At 36.6% G+C, this 18402-nt stretch overlaps 1 protein-coding gene across 2 annotated transcripts in view; it reads left to right on the forward strand.

Moving 5' to 3' along the window:
• The window catches only part of LRRK2 (leucine rich repeat kinase 2), a 138777-nt gene that overhangs the window by 14294 nt on the left and 106081 nt on the right, over window positions 1-18402 (forward strand). For both annotated transcript variants that reach the window (XM_036252213.1, XM_036252214.1), the window contains exons 6-12: window positions 239-373; window positions 3705-3836; window positions 10060-10179; window positions 10635-10777; window positions 10884-10963; window positions 12287-12393; window positions 16030-16159. In XM_036252213.1, the coding sequence (XP_036108106.1) occupies window positions 239-373; window positions 3705-3836; window positions 10060-10179; window positions 10635-10777; window positions 10884-10963; window positions 12287-12393; window positions 16030-16159 (847 nt within the window). The remainder of the gene's footprint in view (window positions 1-238; window positions 374-3704; window positions 3837-10059; window positions 10180-10634; window positions 10778-10883; window positions 10964-12286; window positions 12394-16029; window positions 16160-18402) is intronic.

Raw genomic sequence — 18402 nt, forward strand, 5'->3', positions numbered from 1 at the left:
ATGGGAAAACTAATATAGGTCAAAACAAAATTATTTTAATCTCAATAGCCTTTTTCCCATTATGAAATTTAGGAAGGGCTTTTTACAGAGGTGTGTGTGTGTGTGTGGGTGTGTGTATTTAATTTATATCTATTGTATTTATTGTGTCTCATACAACTACCACAAGTATTATATTTTGAGTAATTAAAATTTTATGTCATTTTTCAGCTCTTTCAATATTTTGCCTTTCATTTTTCAGTTTCGGAGGAGCAACTGACTGAATTTGTTGAGAATAAAGATTATATGATATTGCTAAGTGCATTAAACAACTTTAAAGATGAGGAGGAAATTGTGCTTTGTGTACTGCACTGTTTACATTCCCTAGCAATTCCTTGTAAGTAGCCTATATACATGATTTCTTCTTCTTCTTCTTCTTCTTTTTTTTTTTTTTTTGGTACATGCCCCTAGCAGGAACCCAACCTGGGACTCTCTAGTCTACAGGCCGATGCTCCAACTGTTGAGCCAAACTGGCCAGGGTGATGATTTCTTTTTTGTATGTGAACAACTATAATATATCTCCTTCCTGAGTGTGTTTTAAAAGTATTTTTATTTTTTAGAAACTTGGGGATGCTGAACCCACTCTTTTATTTATTAATTAGTTATTTATACTGTACAGGAGCTGGGTCTGGGCTTTGGGCAGGGCAAACCGCAGTAGAAAATATAAACATGTTCCTTGCCATCTTGGAGCCCCAGGTGCCATGGGAGACGCAGATAAGTACTTAGGTGATTACCCTGTGTTATAAGGCAAGTACTGGCTGAAGCACCGAGAGCTAGGAGAACAAATAGGGTGTGAGGCAAGACCTCTTGACAGAGACTTGAATGATGGGAAGAGAGTTTTGTGTGTCAAGAGGTGTGAGGGGAATTGGAAGTGCAGGTGGAGTGACCCAGAGTGGGGGTGTCATAATTGTAAAGATGCTGAGCAAGAGAACATAGTGCATGTGAGAAGACAAAAGTAGCTCAGTACACTGTGTTTGAGTGTGTACGTGTGTGCTTGCATGTGTGTGCACATGTGTGTGTGTGTGCATATGCACAGCCCCTAGTGTCTGCTTGTGTGTCATTTAATGGAGGCGGGGAAGGGCTTGATAAGTCAGTGGAAGACATAACCACATCTTAAAGGGCCCAAAAACTACTGGAAGGAGTTTAAACTTTGTTGTGATGCTTGTGTAGCATTTTTGATGTTTTGATATCTAGCCAGTTTTATCACAATAAAGTACAGACAAGAAATTAATTTGCTGTGTATGCTATCAGTTATTGTCAATGGGCTGAAATTATGCTTTAGATTCTATACTTTTTCAAGTGCATGAGCATTTTTGTATTTCATGTATTACTGGGTGGGTTCATATAGGATATACACATGCATTTATATAGTTATATTTTCACCTTTACACATGTGAAATTGTGAGGATTAAATGGATTAAATAATGTGAAAAATGCAGACTAGTCCCTGTAATATAATGTGTTATAAAATATTGACCGTATTGTTACATAATTTGTGTTTTATATGTTTGGGATATTCTATAAGTATGCATGCATGGTTTCAGACATGGAAATCTGCAGATACGGAACTTCAGCAAAAACCCAGTTCTCTCATGAAAGAAACCCTTTCTTTGTGATGGTTATAAACTCCATCATTTTCTTATGCATCAGAAATTAAGCCCTGGCCAGTTTGGCTCAGCAGTTAGAGTGTCGGCCTGCGGTCCGGAGAGACCCGGGTTCGGTTCCCGCTAAGGGCACGTACTTCGGTTGCAGTTTGTCCCCGGCCCTGGTTGGTCGTGCGGGTGGCAGCCACTCGATGTGTCCCTTCACGTCGATGTTTCTCTCTCTCTCTCCCTTCCTCTCTCTCCCTCCCACTCTATCTGTACAAAAAAATGGAAAAAATATCCTCGGGTGAGGATCAAAAAAAAAAAAAAAGAAATTAAACAGTTGGAAGTAGATGGGGCAAAAACAATAATAGAAAATGAACATACATTTAGATTTCTCTGAGTCATTTACTGTCAAATAAGCGAATATATTCTTCATTTTACTCTTCCTTGGCTATATTTGTGTATGTATTTCTTTATTTTGGGCTGGCTGTTTTTCAGATTCATTGTTTCCCAGCCACAGCGGCTATATATCCCATGAAAATGCATTGATTCATAATGTAAAGTTCAAAGAAAGTAGAAAATTAAAAAAGAAATCAATGTTTTATACATTGATAATACTTGGAAGACATTTGCTGTTGACTCTTAGAGAAAATCAGGTCTGCTATTCAGAGTAAATGCAGAAAATGATTTTAAGAGGTCATTGTTTTTCATTGTAACATGTTGTTTTTATATTAAAAATTTTAAATACAACTTAAACATTAAATACATAAGTTTTGGGGGAAAAGTTGGTTAGTTTGGGTATGCTGAAAAAGAAAAAATGTTTTGCAAACATCTATGTTTTAATAATACTCCATATTTCATTCAGACATATAAATAAATACATTTTCTCTACATAGGTTCTGTTCGCACACTCCCTCTCCCTCTCTCTCTCTCTCTCTCTCTTTTTTCTTTTAATTTTTTTTCTTATTGATCTAGAAAGAGAGAGGAAAGGAGAGGGAGAGAGAGACAGAAACATTGATGAGAGAGAATTCTGACTGGCCGCCTCCTGCATGCCCCCTAATAGGGATCGGGCCCACAACCTGGGTATGTACCCTGACTGGGAATTGAACCTGCAACCTCTTGGTGCTTGGGTTGATGCTCAACCACTGAGCCACACTGACCAGGCAATACTCTGACTAGGCAATACTCCCTTTCTTTTAATTCATTGCCTTTTCCAGTGGACTCTTTCTTTCATTTTTGTTTCACCAAGGTTTGTCCTTCATATATATATATATATATATTTTATTTTCACCTGAGGACATTTTTAGATATTTTGTTCAGATAGAGTAGGAGGGGGAGAGAGAGAGAGAAACATTGATGTGAAAGGGACACATCGCCCACATGACCCAATCAGGGCCGGGGACAAACTGCAACCGAGGTACGTGCCTTTAGCGGGAACCGAACCCTGGTCTCTCTGGACCACGGGCCGACGCTCTAACCGTCCAGGGCCCTTAGCCATATATTTTAATGTGCTGCCTCTCTTTCCTGTCCCCATCCTCCCCATTTATGTCTCCGCCTTCAGGAAGCTTGGTTTGTTGCCTTGTACACCGGCTGTTCTGCTGCCGTTCTGGAATGGAGAGAATATAGATTATAGCAGATTTTAGCTGTTTAATTATGAACCATAATCTTCATTTTTCTTTTGTTGGTTTGAGGAAAAGGAACAATTAAAAGTCACTATCCAATAGACTAGTGGCTCATTAGGAAACAGGCCCTAAATTCATCTATTTGATTTATGGCCAAGATACTGTATTTTTATACTTATATAAAAATGCTCTCAATTTTCTCTTTATCTTGTTTGTTTTTAAACCAAGAAACAGGAATAAAGCATCTTTCCTTTAATGCTAGAGATGAGTCCTAAATTCTGTTCTATTCTCAATCACTAGTGTAGTACTTTCATAGCTATTTGACAGAACATGGTATTTACATTAGGAAATGTAGCCATTGTGCTGCCATCGATTTACAATCTATATAAGAAGTCTTTGTATGTATATTTCAAAGTGGACATTCTTACCTTATTGATGGTTATGATTTCTCTAAATGTAGGCAGTAATGTTGAAGTCCTCATGAGTGGCAACGTCAGGTGTTATAATATTGTGGTAGAAGCTATGAAGGCATTCCCTACCAATGAAAAAATTCAAGAAGTGAGTTGCTGCTTGCTCCATAGGCTTACATTAGGTGAGTTATAATTCTTGCTTCGTTTATTATCACAATTTATATGATGTAAGTATAGATAGCATATGTATGTTTTATGTTGATGGAAAGTTGACATATTGACATATATTGGATGAAAATACTGTAAAATTGTAAACTGTCATGCTTAGATGGAATTTTAAAAGGAATAGCAAAAATAAATGTGTGTAATGTTAAGAGAAGTCTTATTAATTGTTAGTGCTATATTTCAAGTATTGTTATTTAAATAGGACTCTAGTACATTGCTGGTGGGAATGCAGACTGGTGCAGCCACTATGGAAAATAATATAGTGTTTCCTCAAAAAAATTAAAAATTGAACTGCCATTTGATACAGTGATCCCACTTCTAGGAATATACCCTAAAAAGCTTGAAACACCAATCAGAAAGAATATATGTACCCCTATGTTCATAGCAGCACTATTTACAATCACTAAGATCTGGAAACAGCCCAAGTGTCCATGAATAGATGAGTGGATAAAAAAGCTGTGGTACATATACACAATGGAGTACTATGCAGCTATAAGAAAGAAGGATCTCTTATCCTTTGAGAAGACAGGGAGGACCTGGAGAGCATTATGCTAAATGAAATAAGCCAGTCAGAGAAAGAGAAGTATCACATGATCTCACTTATTTGTGGAGTATAATGAACAAAACAAGCTGAGGAACAAAATAGACCCAGAGACATGGAAGTGGGGTGCAGACTGACAAACCTCAGGAGAGGTGGATGTAGGGGGAGGGAAGAGATAAATCACAGAATTTATACACATGTATGTATAAACAAGTACATAGACAATCATGCTGGGGACGGGGACCGGATAGGGAGGGAGGGTGTCAATGGGGGAAAAAGGAGAAACACCTGTAACAAAAAAAAAAGAAACAAAGAAAAAAAAAAGTATTATTATGTAAATAGTTGACACATACAAAAAATAAGCATAACATGTAGCAAATATGAAGCACAATGCAAAAGGACTGTCCACCCAACTTAAGTATTAGCACATTGCCAGGGCTGATAAAGCTATTCTGGGCTATTTCTTCCCTCTGCTTTCTCTGCAGAGGTTAACACTATCCAGAATTTTGTGCTGAAAAAAATTTGTTTTGATTTCTGAATATAGTTATACTACATTTGTACATCTCTCTAAACAAAAGTGTTAATTTTTGCTTGTTTTTATTGAATAGAAATGATATTGTGCTGAATATCATCTTCTGCAATTAAAAATATTTTTATAAGACTCAAATAGTTTTTCATACAGTTGTACTAAATGTTTTGGTGGTTGGTCATATGTATTGAAAATATCTTCTCTTGATTGGTGACCCATCTTTCCATCATCTTTATGGTAGCTTCTGTAATGTAGTTTAATTTAGTAATTAGTTGCTTTGTGATTTACCCTTTTTATATATACTAAAAAATCTTTCCCTTCCCCTAAAATAATATAGTCTGTATTTTATTCCAAATCTTTCTAATTTAACCATTAACATGTTATAATCTGTCTGGAATTTTTTATAAAGTAGGAATTCAATTTTCTTTTAAAAATAATATGGAGAGCACAGTTTATTATATGGTTCATTCATTTCCAAGTGTTGTGATACATGAAATATATGTATATAATGTATGCATAATTTATATGTATAAAGTATATCATTTTATGTTTGTTGTTGCTGTTTTATTGTGTTGGTTAATTTGATTTGTATGAATCCATGTCATGCTGTTTAAATTATTATGCCTCTATAAGTTATGATATATGGAAGGGTAATAGGTTAAGTCACCATGCAGTCTACTTTTTGGGGTACAGCTTAGCTTTTTTCCTTGGGCCTTAACTATTCTATATAAATTTTATAACTAACTTGTCTAGTTCCTTGGAAAACTTCATTGGGATTTTTTATTGGAATTGTACAGAATATATAGATTGATTTAAGGAGAACTGACTTTACATTATAATTTTTTGCACATCTTAGTTATTTCCAGATACTTTCTAGATATTCTTTGTTATTATAAATGGTATGTCTTTTGACATTATATTTTTAAACTGTGTATGCATAAAGAAATGCAAATATTTTTTGTATAGTAATGATCTTATATGCCTTTCTAAGCTCTTATTAATTCTAACAATTTATTTGTAAGTGCTCTTAGGTTTTTGATGTTGCAACTATTTAATTTGTTAATAATGACAGTATGGGTTTTTCCTTCCCTCTTGTTACATCTATTATTTCATTTCCTTGTTCTCTTGCATGGCCTAGAATTACTAGTACAGTGTTGAATAGAAGCAGCGATAGTAGGCATTGTTGTCTTGATCTTGACTTTAAAGAGATTGCTTTAATATTCTCTCATCGAGAATAATGCTTGTTATAAGTCTTTTTTTTATTAATCTTGTCTCGTTTTGTGACAAATAGATTTTTTTTAACAACTGGCTTTTATTTATTTATTTTTATTATTATTATTATTTGTTTAATCCTCACCCGAGGATATTTTCCCATTTATCATTAGATAGAGAGGGAGGGAGGGGGAGAGAGAGAGAGGGAGAGATAGAAGGAGAGAGGGAGAGAGAGAGAAGGAGGGAGAGAGAAACATCGGTGTGAGAGAGACACATTGATTAGTTGCCTTCCGCATGACCTGACCAGGGCCGGACCCACAACCGAGGTACGTGCCCTTGACTAGAATCAAACCTGCAACTCATTGATCTGTGGGCTGATGCTGTAACCACTGAGCAGAACTGGCCAGAGCAGGACAAATAGCTTTTATCAAGTTAAGAAATTTCTATTTCTTATTTTCTCTTATTTTTACTTGTGGGCTTTAAAAAAATCATCAGTATTGAATTTTAGCAAATATTAAAAAATACGTACATTAAGATTGGTTGTTTTCCTTTTATCTTAATAATATGGAAAATTACATCTACAGGTTTTCTAATATTAAATGCTTTTCACTCCTGTGATACATTCAAGTTGGTCATTTATTAGATTCTTTTTATACATTTCTAAAATCCTTTTTATTTCCAGATCTGCCAGGTAACTTTGAATATCTCTTTGCTCTGTTCTTTTCTTTTATTCTAACTTTTTATTTCTTTATTCATTAAACCATAGTGTTTTGTATCTGCCAATTCCAACATAAGAAATTGGGAGTATAAACTGACTGTTTCTGTGCTGACTGCCCGTCTGTCCCAGGCATGTGTTCCTGTATGCTCATGAGCATCTCTTTGATTGGGTTTGATCTCTGGGGATCCTGAGGACCTACGCTACAGATGCTCCTCCAGAGATGTTTGCCAGGAGTCGGGGCACAGGACCCCCCTAGGAGCACTTTAGAATCTTTTTTAAAAATTAATCAGTTTATTTTTTTAATCCTCACCCGAGGATATTTTTCAATTTATCTTTAGATAGAGCGGGAGAGAGGAGGAAACATCCATATCACATTGATAGGTTGCACCCACACGACCCCAACTGGAATGGGGGACCAACTGCAACTGAGGTACATGCCCTTGGCCAGAATCAAATGAGAGTGCAAGGCTAGCCTGTTGATCACATTGATCCATACTTTCCTACAAGGCTACCCGCACTCGTCCATTGCTTTCAGCTCACAGTTCTTGTTTCAATCCCCTGGTGAGCCTCCCTGCCCCTTTACCCCCACCAGCTTCCAGGATTGTTTTCAGGATCAAAACAAGCAAACAAAAACCACAACATTATATATGAGAAATGACTTTGGAAACTAAAAATAATGTTCAAATATTAAGACATATTACCATATTGCCATACTTACAGGTGAGAACCCATTTCCGAAAGTCTGTGTGTTATCCAAGGTCATGTAGTTGGTAAGGGGTGAAATGAAGCTGAGAACTGGATTTCTGCATCTCTAAACAAAAGCGTTTCTTCTAAGTGTAGTGTCATTTACTAGTTTATCGTTTGTGTCAGTTGAGATTTTTATTTATTATGTTTTCATGAAGAAGGACACAGTTGTGTTAGGTGATGTTTGAGAATGTTTTAATGTAATTCAAATACTGATTTCTTAAAATAGCTAATTGAGTAGTATACTAATATACAATCTTCTATTTCATGTTCTGAAATTTACCACAGTCAAGTTTTAGCTTGCACAACTTATATTAAAAATGTGAATTCTGCCCTGGCTGGTTTGGATCATTGGTTAGAGCGTCAGCCCAAAAACCAGAGTCAAGGGTGTGATTCTGGTCAAGGGCATGTGCCTTGGTTACGGTTCGGTCCCCGGCCCTGGTTGGGGTTGTGCAAGAGGCAGCCAATCAATGTGTCTCTCTCACATTGATGTTTCTTTTTCTCTCCCTCCCTCCCTTCTACTCTATCAAAAAATCAATGGAAAAAATATCCTCAGGTGAGGATTTAAAAAAAAAAAAAAGTGAGTTCACCTTAATCCCTTGACATGGATCAGAGGAAGTGGTTTTATTGTTGTGAGAAGGGAAACGGTACTTGATTACCAAGTAGGTCTTGGCACTAACTATTAAAATTAAATTAACCAGCCCTGGCTGGTTTGGCTCAGCAGTTAGAGCGTCAGCCTGCGGTCCGGAGAGACCCGGGTTCGGTTCCCACTAAGGGCACGTACTTCGGTTGCAGTTTGTCCCCGGCCCTGGTTGGTCGTGCGGGTGGCAGCCACTCGATGTGTCCCTTCACGTCGATGTTTCTCTCTCTCTCTCCCTTCCTCTCTCTCCCTCCCTTCCTCTCTCTCCCTCCCTCTCTATCTGTACAAAAAATGGAAAAATATCCTCGGGTGAAGATAAAAAAAAAAAAAATTAAATTAAATTAACCAGACAAACTAGCAAAGCACTGTAAGTTTTGTGTTGTTCTGTAACTTTTTGAAAATAAAAAAGCCATCACATTTACCTTCAGATAAAGATTTTTTTCTCTCTCACTTATCTCTTAAGAGAGTATTATTTGTTCTATTTAATGACTAGAGAATCTTACTGTCCTTGTATTGTTTCATAAGAAGCTGAATAAAACTTTTAACTTTCTCCTCATAATTAAAATAAAAACTCAAAGTCAATAAATAAACACTTAACATTTTGTCAAACTATGCAATCTAATTAGGAGTTTAATACATTTAAAAGCCTTATTCAATTGTACTTTTACATAAATTGAAAATAAGATAAGGCCAGTCTACTGGTATTTGCTCAGAGTCCCAGGATTGAAGTGGCAGAGCATCTGGTGGTTTTTCTACAAGACATGAGAAGAGCCAAGTTTAGACAAATTGATAAAAGTAGAAGATAATTTTTTTGAAATGCCTCTAAGACTAGATAGAGGTCACTAAGGGCTGGGGAGCATGTCTGCTTCGTGGGTGAATGTGGAAGAGGCAGAGCATAAGAAGGTATTGATAACGACAGCCATGCCTAGTAAAACTGCCTTTTTACCGTGAAACCATTGATTGATATTTAGTGTGGGCTTTAGGTGTTTTATGATTTAGGATCTTTTCCAATACTGGCTTTGTTTCTCAAAGATCATTTGATTATACTTATGGCTAAATTGGAGTTTCAGTCTTACTTCTAGAATGAAACTTGGCAACCATTAGTGAGTTACCAATAAGCGAAAGGGAAGAAGCGACATGCTTCTGGAATATCATTTACAAATTCTTTCCTCTTAAAGATTTACATTTTTGGATGGTGTGTTGATTCTCTGAAGAATGAGTATGAAAAGGTGTGGAACTTCTTCTGGATTGGGTTAAAGTTGTTGAAATAGGAGGTTGTTTTCTACTAAGATTTTCACAGACAAGATCAAGTGATGATAAGTGTGCCAGTGGGTTTTCTTAGCAGTTTTCTTTTACGCGAAAGAAGGATGTTTCAGCAAAAGCATTTAATAACCAGGGAGGGTTTTACCCACCTCCCCACCTTTTAGAAGGCAGGAAAATTAAGCTATTATGTACAAGGAATACTGTAGTGCCACGTATAACAGACTCCTCATTGTTTTTATATAAGGATGACATGAAAGAGAGTCAAAGAACACAAAGTTACTATAACCCAAACATATCATTATTTTTTGCCCAGTCAGTTCCATTGTTTAAGTAAGATTATTAAATGACTTCATGAAGTACATTTGCAAAACCCAATGCCATTATAGTAAGCTATTTTAATTAAAGTGAATATATGTTTTAATGTCATGAAAATACCCCCTACTTAAATGTATTGATTTAAATACTGTTCTACTATTCAAGGTAGTGGAGGCTCCATGCGTGAGAACCCAGCTAATATCCCACTTAACTTTCAGGTAACTTTTTTAATATCCTGGTGTTGAACGAGGTCCACGAGTTTGTGGTGACAGCCGCGCAGCGGTACGCGACGAATGCCCGGCTGCAGATCGCGGCGCTCGGCTGCTTGGCGCTCCTGAGTACGTCCTTCTCCCGCAAGGGAAATGCTCCCAGGTGCATGTGATCCTGACTGGCAACATTATAACAAGAAAGTCCTATGTGGAGAAGGACCCACTAGATGTCCTTTCTCTCCTAATATAACTCATTTTCCAATAGAGGATACTTTCGAGGAAACTAACATTTGCCAAGTATATACGTCAGCAAATGCATCTTGGATTTGACTTTGTTAGGGAGCAGCTGATGTCCGTTAATCTTCCTCCAGTCCATTAGTTTTGTTTGATACCCTCTTCCTCATTTGATCATTTAGCTAGATGGGATAGAAGAATTATGAGGTCTGTAACATATTAAAAAGTCTTTGTAATTAACCAAGGCCACTACTAAAGAGTGCATCACTCTGTAATATTGGTTGAAAATACAGACTTAGAGTTGGTTATGAAAACTGTAAATAAATCATATATTTATATATTTTTTCAAGCTGAGACCATTTTCTTAAATCAAGACTTAGAGGAAAAGAATGAAAATCAGGAGAATGAAGAGGAGGAGGAAGAAGAGAAATTGTTTTGGCTGGAGGCCTGTTACAAAGCCTTAACATGGCACAGAAAGAACAAACATGTGCAGGTTGGACTTTTTCATCAATATTATGATGCTTCAGAACTGTTTATACAGTGATTTATGTTTTGACAAGTTTTTTTTTTTTTCTTTTCTTTTCCCTCCTCTAATCCAGGAGGCTGCATGCTGGGCCCTCAACAATCTCCTTATGTACCAAAACAGTTTGCACGAGAAGATTGGAGATGAAGATGGCCAGTCAGTTGTTTTGATTTTATATGATAGAACATTTTAGTTATATTTTTAATCAATCCATATAAAATACCGTAACTGCAGATTTTATTGTTAGAAATATTTTTTGACATAGGCATTTATGTTTTAAGTCTTGCACAGAATAGTAGTGGATATATAATATTTGTTCCCTTGACTTCAGTGGTTAGTAAAAGGTTGTGTGCTGAGAGTTATTAGGGAGCCATTTGGAATCAAAAGTCATTCAGTAAACTATGACTCATCAAGAAAGAACCTTTATGGCTGTTCATTTAAAAAATGCCATACTAGATAATCTCAGGTGACAGAAACTGCAGAGCCACTCATGACCTTTTCTGCTGCCGTGACTAGCCAGCAGGTTGTCGATACCAGGAATTAATGTGGTTGGAAGCCTCCCGCAGTGATTCTCTAGTCTTTGCAGTGTTGACCTGTCCTCTCTTGAGAGCATTATTTGTAGCTGACAGCCCGTGAGGAGGCTTTCTGTGGGGATGCTATTCAAGCATCATAAGACCAGCCCTCTTCCCAAAGATACAAACTGCCAACAGGATGTTTGTGTATATCAGATTTATGTGTGGGCCACAGCCGTGTCTTGTGGCAACTGCTTATATTTGTGCTGTTTGCTATTGGTATGCTCTGGATTTTAAAATTTGAATGACTTATCTTGGAAACTTAAATAAGATTCTACAGCTCAAATCCTGACATCCTGTTTGCATAGTGTTCCACTGCCAACTAGAAGAGAATTAATAACACATATGCTATTTAATTAAACATTTCCCTTTTGAAAGGAAACAGTAATCCTGATTCACTTTGAGCAATCTTTTCAAGAGGCTAGGGCAAGGTAGGTTCATGTTGTAGTTATACATTTCCCTTCATAGCACACTGATTTCTCAGTAGCCATAGGAATCTTTAAAATGAACACATTACTAAAAGAAAATATATCTATACTCTACATTTAAAAAACTCATGCTGCTTTCATACTTTTTTATTTTTCCTTTCTTGCTTCCATTATATTCTTTTTCTCATTTTATCTTTTTTTATTTTAACTACCTCTTCATAGATTTGGTAAGTCTTTTTCCCTCTCTACTGCTTATCTACTTTGAAGAAACAAAAATACTAATTTATTAATATTTAATGGACTTATATATAATTTTAAATCTAAAACTGTTTAACTGTAATTCACTCTTGTAGGTGGAGGTGATGTAAAATGTTTATTTGCCCTTATTTTTTATTAGAGAGATTAGACAATGATAAATGAATATTTGAGATAATTATTGAAAACATTGTTTATTAACATTGTGGTTGAAATTGTGAAAGGTTCCCAGCTCACAGGGAAGTGATGCTGTCCATGCTGATGCATTCTTCATCAAAGGAAGTCTTTCAGGCATCTGCGAACGCATTGTCGACTCTCCTAGAACAGAATGGTAAGGGGTGCATCATATTTTTAATAAAAGAAAACATATTTTGTGTTTTTTAAATTATAAAAGTAATAAAGCAATACATTATACAAATGTAATATGTATATAGAAGTATATACATATATCGTATATAAGTATTACATATATACGTATATATGTATCAGATATATTGGTACAAAATGAAGAAGATAAATGCTTTGATGTGTTTCTTCTGGACTTCTGTGTATGTACTCACATGATATATACAATATGTTTTCCTTTTTTTTCAGAAATGGGATCATATATTACTATTTTATAAACAAAGTTTACATTTTTTGTGTTGATACATATAAATTCTTATATTATCATTTTTAATGACTGTGTTCCAACATATGCCTACATTCTATTTTTTGAGCCATTTTCTTGTTGCTGGACTTATAGCTTGTGTCCAGTGGGGAGTTTTTTGGTACCCATACACTGTTTATACACTGTTCCTGTTATTTTCTTAGGAAAACTTCGTAGAAATGCAATGGGTAGAGAGATAGTCAACATTTTAAAATCAGATAAAATTGTCCATTATAAAAAATTTTTAAAATAGTCCTTCGCATGTTAAGTCTTATAGCTTTGTATTGTGAAGGAGAGAAAAATGGCTGTTACAGCTTTGGAAAGACTACAGATTTAGCACCGAGACTTGGACTGTTCCAGCGTCAGCCCTCATGGGTGGGAAACCCTGCCAGAAAAATCTCGGGAGAAAACTCATTATAAAGGCACCGGGACTTGGCAGCTCTTACAGGATATTTTTGGAGAAAGAAAAAGGGAGACAAATACTGAAGACCTGAAACAGCAGCAGTGTAGTAGAGACCCTGGGTAGGGGGAAGGGAGTTGAGGAATCACTGTCTGCGTGCCTTCTTATGCTGTTATGTGAGTCAAATCCAGAGGAAACGCATTTCTTCTTCCTTGCCTCACTCCACCTCTCAGATGGCACTTTAATAAATGGGAGGAGCCCCTAGAGACAGACAGGGGTGTCCTTGGGGATAATGAATCGAAGCAGGAGTGGTGAGAAAGGGCATTGTTCTTCTTGAATTCCCATCTTCTGCTGCACAGAGCCTGGAGAGGGATCTCACTCCTCAAAATGAGGACCGGACTTGACTCTCACTGTGTGGGGCACTTAAGGGAGGAGATCAACCTTTACCATGTACGAACCACACTGTGTTGGTGCTATAATTCTTAGCCGCCTGGAAATTGTCACTGATATGCCAACTAAACAACCAGGATTTTGTGAGACTTTGGCTGCTTCTTATGGTGTCTGAAGATCAGTTATGTTTGAAGTCAACCTTGATATCTTTGTTCGGAATCAGTTCTCTGCTCTTTCTGGTTCTTTACTTTTTGCTCTTGGCCACCTGCCAGGTACACTGGCCTCAGATCCCTTTGTATTGTCCTTGGAGTTCTGCCTTAGGAAAGTATTAAGGGGGTGAGCAGCTCCTTCGTCAGCTTTCGTGGGCAAGTTCTCATTGAAAGATACTGGGGAACATTGGGTATGCAGGGCTGGATATAGCTTTTTAGAAAAATGACTGGATGGGCAGTCAGGAAAATTGGATTCTGCCATTGTAGTCTCAAGGCAAAGGCTCAAACATTGTGTGTGACATTTTTAAATTAAGTTAATTAATTAATTAAGGTAATATTTATTGAGCTCCTGCTAGGTACCACACAATGCCTTAGGCACTTGGGATAAGTCAATTTAATGGAAATCCAAGACTCATGGAGCTTAAACTCTAGTGGGGAAGATAGATAATAAGACTGAAAATATCTGATATGTCAGGGAGGTAAGAAAAAAAAAAAAGCAATTTTTTGGAGGATATATGTTCGGGGTCAGAAGAGATGAAACTGTGACTCGGCAGGCATGAGAGAAGGTGACTACTGAAGTAAGGACATGAAGGAATCTGCATATTGTTATTGGCCTCTTAAAGCAGATAATTTATCACTAAAATGGAAAGGATAAAGTCAGGAGTATTATGTAGATAGTTGGTAAATGAGATAAAATGTGTAAAACATTCCGTAAACTCTAAAGTGACTCTATGATGTAATTTCTTCTCCTAGGTCTAGTGTTTCATGAAATTTCTATTCTCAGTTTTCAAGTTTCAAATTGGGTTAATTTCTAGGACAGTGATTCTTAAAGTGCGGTCTCCAGGCCAGCGGCATCTCCTGGGAACTTGTTAAAAATGTAAACTTCAGAGCCCCATATAGACCCATTGAAGCATACATTCTGGAGGGTCAGCCTGTGTTTTAACAGCTTTGCAGGTGATTCTGAGGCACACTTAACATGTGAGAACTGCTTGTTTAGAATAGCTTCTATATTTTAAAGTATCTCCTTGGGTAGGATTTAACCACTTTAGGAGGGCTTATTAAAACTTCTGATCTAAACAAGCAAAATAATCAATTTCTTATCACATTTTAATGTGTGATATTCTAGATGTCTTTAAAAGGTATATTTTCAGATTTTTGACAGTAATTTTGACTTCTGCTTATTACTGAGTTTTGTCCTCTTTTTTTTCTTTTCCCAATTTGAGATCGATAACTCATTTTTCAAAATAGTACTTAAGTTAAAACGTTGCAAGTTTCATTATTACCTCTTTCAAAGTGTTGAATTACACTGTGTACTGTTGGAATGGATATCTATGTATAGAGGTTTCAAAACAATTGGTATTTATATGGAGACTTTTAAGACATTGGATTTGTATTTAGTGAAGAAATTTATTGGAAGAGGAAAATTATTCTGTAATCATATTGTTGGGATATGATTTTTTTTACATCTAATGCAAAATTAGTTGTAAAGCATGTCTATGTGTTTCTTAAGCCTTGGTATTACTTTTTGACAATATGTAATTGTTTATGGCCTATATCAGGGCTTTCCATTCCTGTGCACATGAAGGCAGACATAGACATGAACATGCTTATAGAGTTTGGAAGGGTAAATGGAGAAGGAAGCTGAAGGCAAAAGGCAGCCGGGCCTGGTTCCAGCGCCTGGCCCCCCTCGTGGTCCCCGGAGGGCTGAGAGGACGGTTGATAGCTCCACATGCCTGTGACTTACCACCAGATCACTAGTGTCAGGTATACCTACTGAGTCTTAGCTCTATATAGGTACAGTTATTTCACAAAATTGTTTGAAATATCAGAATGAAATTTAACTGTCATTCTGATTTTGGAGGGCATTCTTTTAAAACATTATTCTGTGGGACGGGAAGTGGGAGGAGGGAGGCCATGGAGGAAAAAGGGGGGACATCTATAAATATTAACAGAAAAGTAAAACATTTCTCACAGTATGGGATATAAAATAAGTGCTTAATAAATGTGAACCATTAAAAAAATAAACCATTATTCTGCAAAAGCATTCACATGGACTAGGGGACGGTGATTACATTGGTACCAGTCTACTCTGCGAATAAAACTTTTAAAATTAAACCTCAACCAATGGTTAATAAATGAAAAGCAATTGGAAATGGTATCTATCATAAAGAAACAAACATTGAGGATCTTTAAGTTGTCCAGGAAAGGGACATTACATATGTATTTGTATGTATTTTCCTGTGATTTCAAACTAGTTAGCATTCTGTCTTATTGCAGTGTGCATTCATTCTCACAAGTAACGTTAAAAACATCTTGTAGTTAATTTCAGAAAAATCCTGTTGTCCAAAGGAATATACCTGAACGTGCTGGAGTTAATGCAGAAGCACGCGCCTTCTCCTGAAGTGGCGGAAAGCGGCTGTAAAATGCTAAGTCATCTTTTCGAAGGAAGGTAACCTAGCTTCACAAACCTATGCAGATTATGCCCTATTGGACCAGGTAGAATATCAATATTTCAAGTCTATTTCTAAGAAGGAAAAGAAAAACAAGGCATTTGAAAATTGAAGCACTGTGTAATATCTCATGATATCACAGACTTATTTTATCTGAGTATTGAAAGGGATGGTGGAGATTGTAGAAGTATGTTGAAGGTTTGCTCTTGTGCATCATGCTTGGTGTTGGACCACGTTTTTCGAGATGGTGAGTATACAGCACATGTCTTTAAATCGTTCTCAAATTATCGTGTGTGAAAGGTATAAAGGTTCAAGTCAGGCTAGGGCTTCAAATTGTTACTCTTTCACAACTAATATTTATGGTTGTTCCTTCATTGGAATTAACTTTTTCTTCTCTTCCTGCTTACTCCTTAGCTGGGGAAACTTATTTACAGCTAGTCCAAGTCCAGAGAGTTAAGATTACGTGGCTGGTTAGAGGCACATTGGAGACCAGACCTGGGGGTGGGTGATGGGGCTACAGGATATGCTCAGGGCCTTTTCGCATTTATGCCAAAGAATGTGAGGTAATCTTGTCATAGTCTGAGTACCTTTCCAACAAAAATAGGTGATATGGAAAGCCATCATACATAAAAGAAAAACCAAATAGTGCAGCTGTTACAGTAAAAACTGATTTTTGTGTCCTGGCTTTCCCACTAATTTGAGCCAACTATATTTCATCTCTAAACTTCAGCTGCCTCATTGGTAATAGAAGGATGCTAATAACCTCATACATTGTAAGTTTATAACATAAGAATTACATGAATTAATTTTCAAAAAGGGATTAGGATAATCCCTGGTGGAATAAGCATTCAATAAATCATGACTATTGTTGCTAATGCTGCTATTAAATAAGAATAAATGAAATGCATATGGCATGAGGAATTGTGTGTAGCACACCTAAAACATTGTTTTATCATCAGTCCAGCTCATCTATTTATGTTCATATATGTCATACCTTTGAGTTGTATTTCTCTTATTTAAATCTTGAACATTTAAATGAAGTTTATCTTATAGGGTCATTTTTATGGTCCTGGAAGTGTGTGCATCTTTGATAACGAGGTGAAAACACAGTGGACTTGCCTGCAGTTTAAGATTCTGTAGATTCTGGGCAGTTCGTGTTTCTGGCTATTTTTCCATATATAACATGCACCCAGTGCCAGTCCTGGGGATTCAGAGTTAATTATGACCACATAGCTCATTGTCTAGTTGGGTAGACTGATATGCCAACAGGTGATTATATTGCAGTGTGCTAATGCAATGGCAGCATGTGCAAGAGGCATAGTGGTAAGAACCCAGCTGGGGTTACCAAAGGAGGGAGGCTACAAAGAGGGGATGTGTTTAAACTGGAACTTTAAGGTGGAAAAGAGGGACTCGATCTCAGTGAACAGGGTACCTACTGTTCAAGGTGAGGACATGGTTCTTACTGAATACTACTCAGCCTTAAAAATAGTGAAATCTTATCATCTGCCACAGAATGGATGGGCCTAGAGGGTATTATACTAAGTGAAATAAGACAGAGAAAGACAAAACCATATGATTTCACTTATATGTGAACAAATGAACAAACAAACAAAACAGAAGTAGACTCATAGATACAGAGAACAGTCCGATGGTTGCCAGAGGGGAGTGGGGTTGGAGGACTGGGTGAAAAAGGTGAAGTGATTGAGAAGTACAAATTGGTAATCACAAAACAGTCATGGGATGCAAAGTACAGCGTAACTATGTGTGGTGCCAGGTGGGTATTTGAAATATTGGAGAAACCACTTTCTAGGGTATAGGATTACTAACACAAAATAACATTGAATATAAGCTGTAATTGAAAATTAGAAACATAGATTTTAGAAAGAATAGTTAAAATATCTTAAAGAATCAAGACTTTAAGGTAAAGAAAACTAATTGGAACACTGTGTAAGAAGTCGGTGCTGTTATTCTGGAAGAGGAGTGTAGTATGATGTGATGGTATCTAGTGATAGGACCTTGATATTTAACCTCTGTCAGCCTAAGCTCTTCATCTGAAAAATGGGGATAATAACATCTGCGTTTCAGGGTTGTTGCTAATAACCCATGTGTAGATCATACGGAAGTTGTTAGTGTTTGAAATTAAATAAAAGAATTCCCACATTACTGTGAATTCATCTTCTTGAGGATAAATTTTAATTGAAGGATGATTAGAATTACGTGTGCTCATACATACTACTGACTT

Source organism: Molossus molossus, unplaced genomic scaffold (assembly GCF_014108415.1).
Source record: "Molossus molossus isolate mMolMol1 unplaced genomic scaffold, mMolMol1.p scaffold_m16_p_10, whole genome shotgun sequence".
NCBI lineage: Eukaryota > Metazoa > Chordata > Mammalia > Chiroptera > Molossidae > Molossus > Molossus molossus.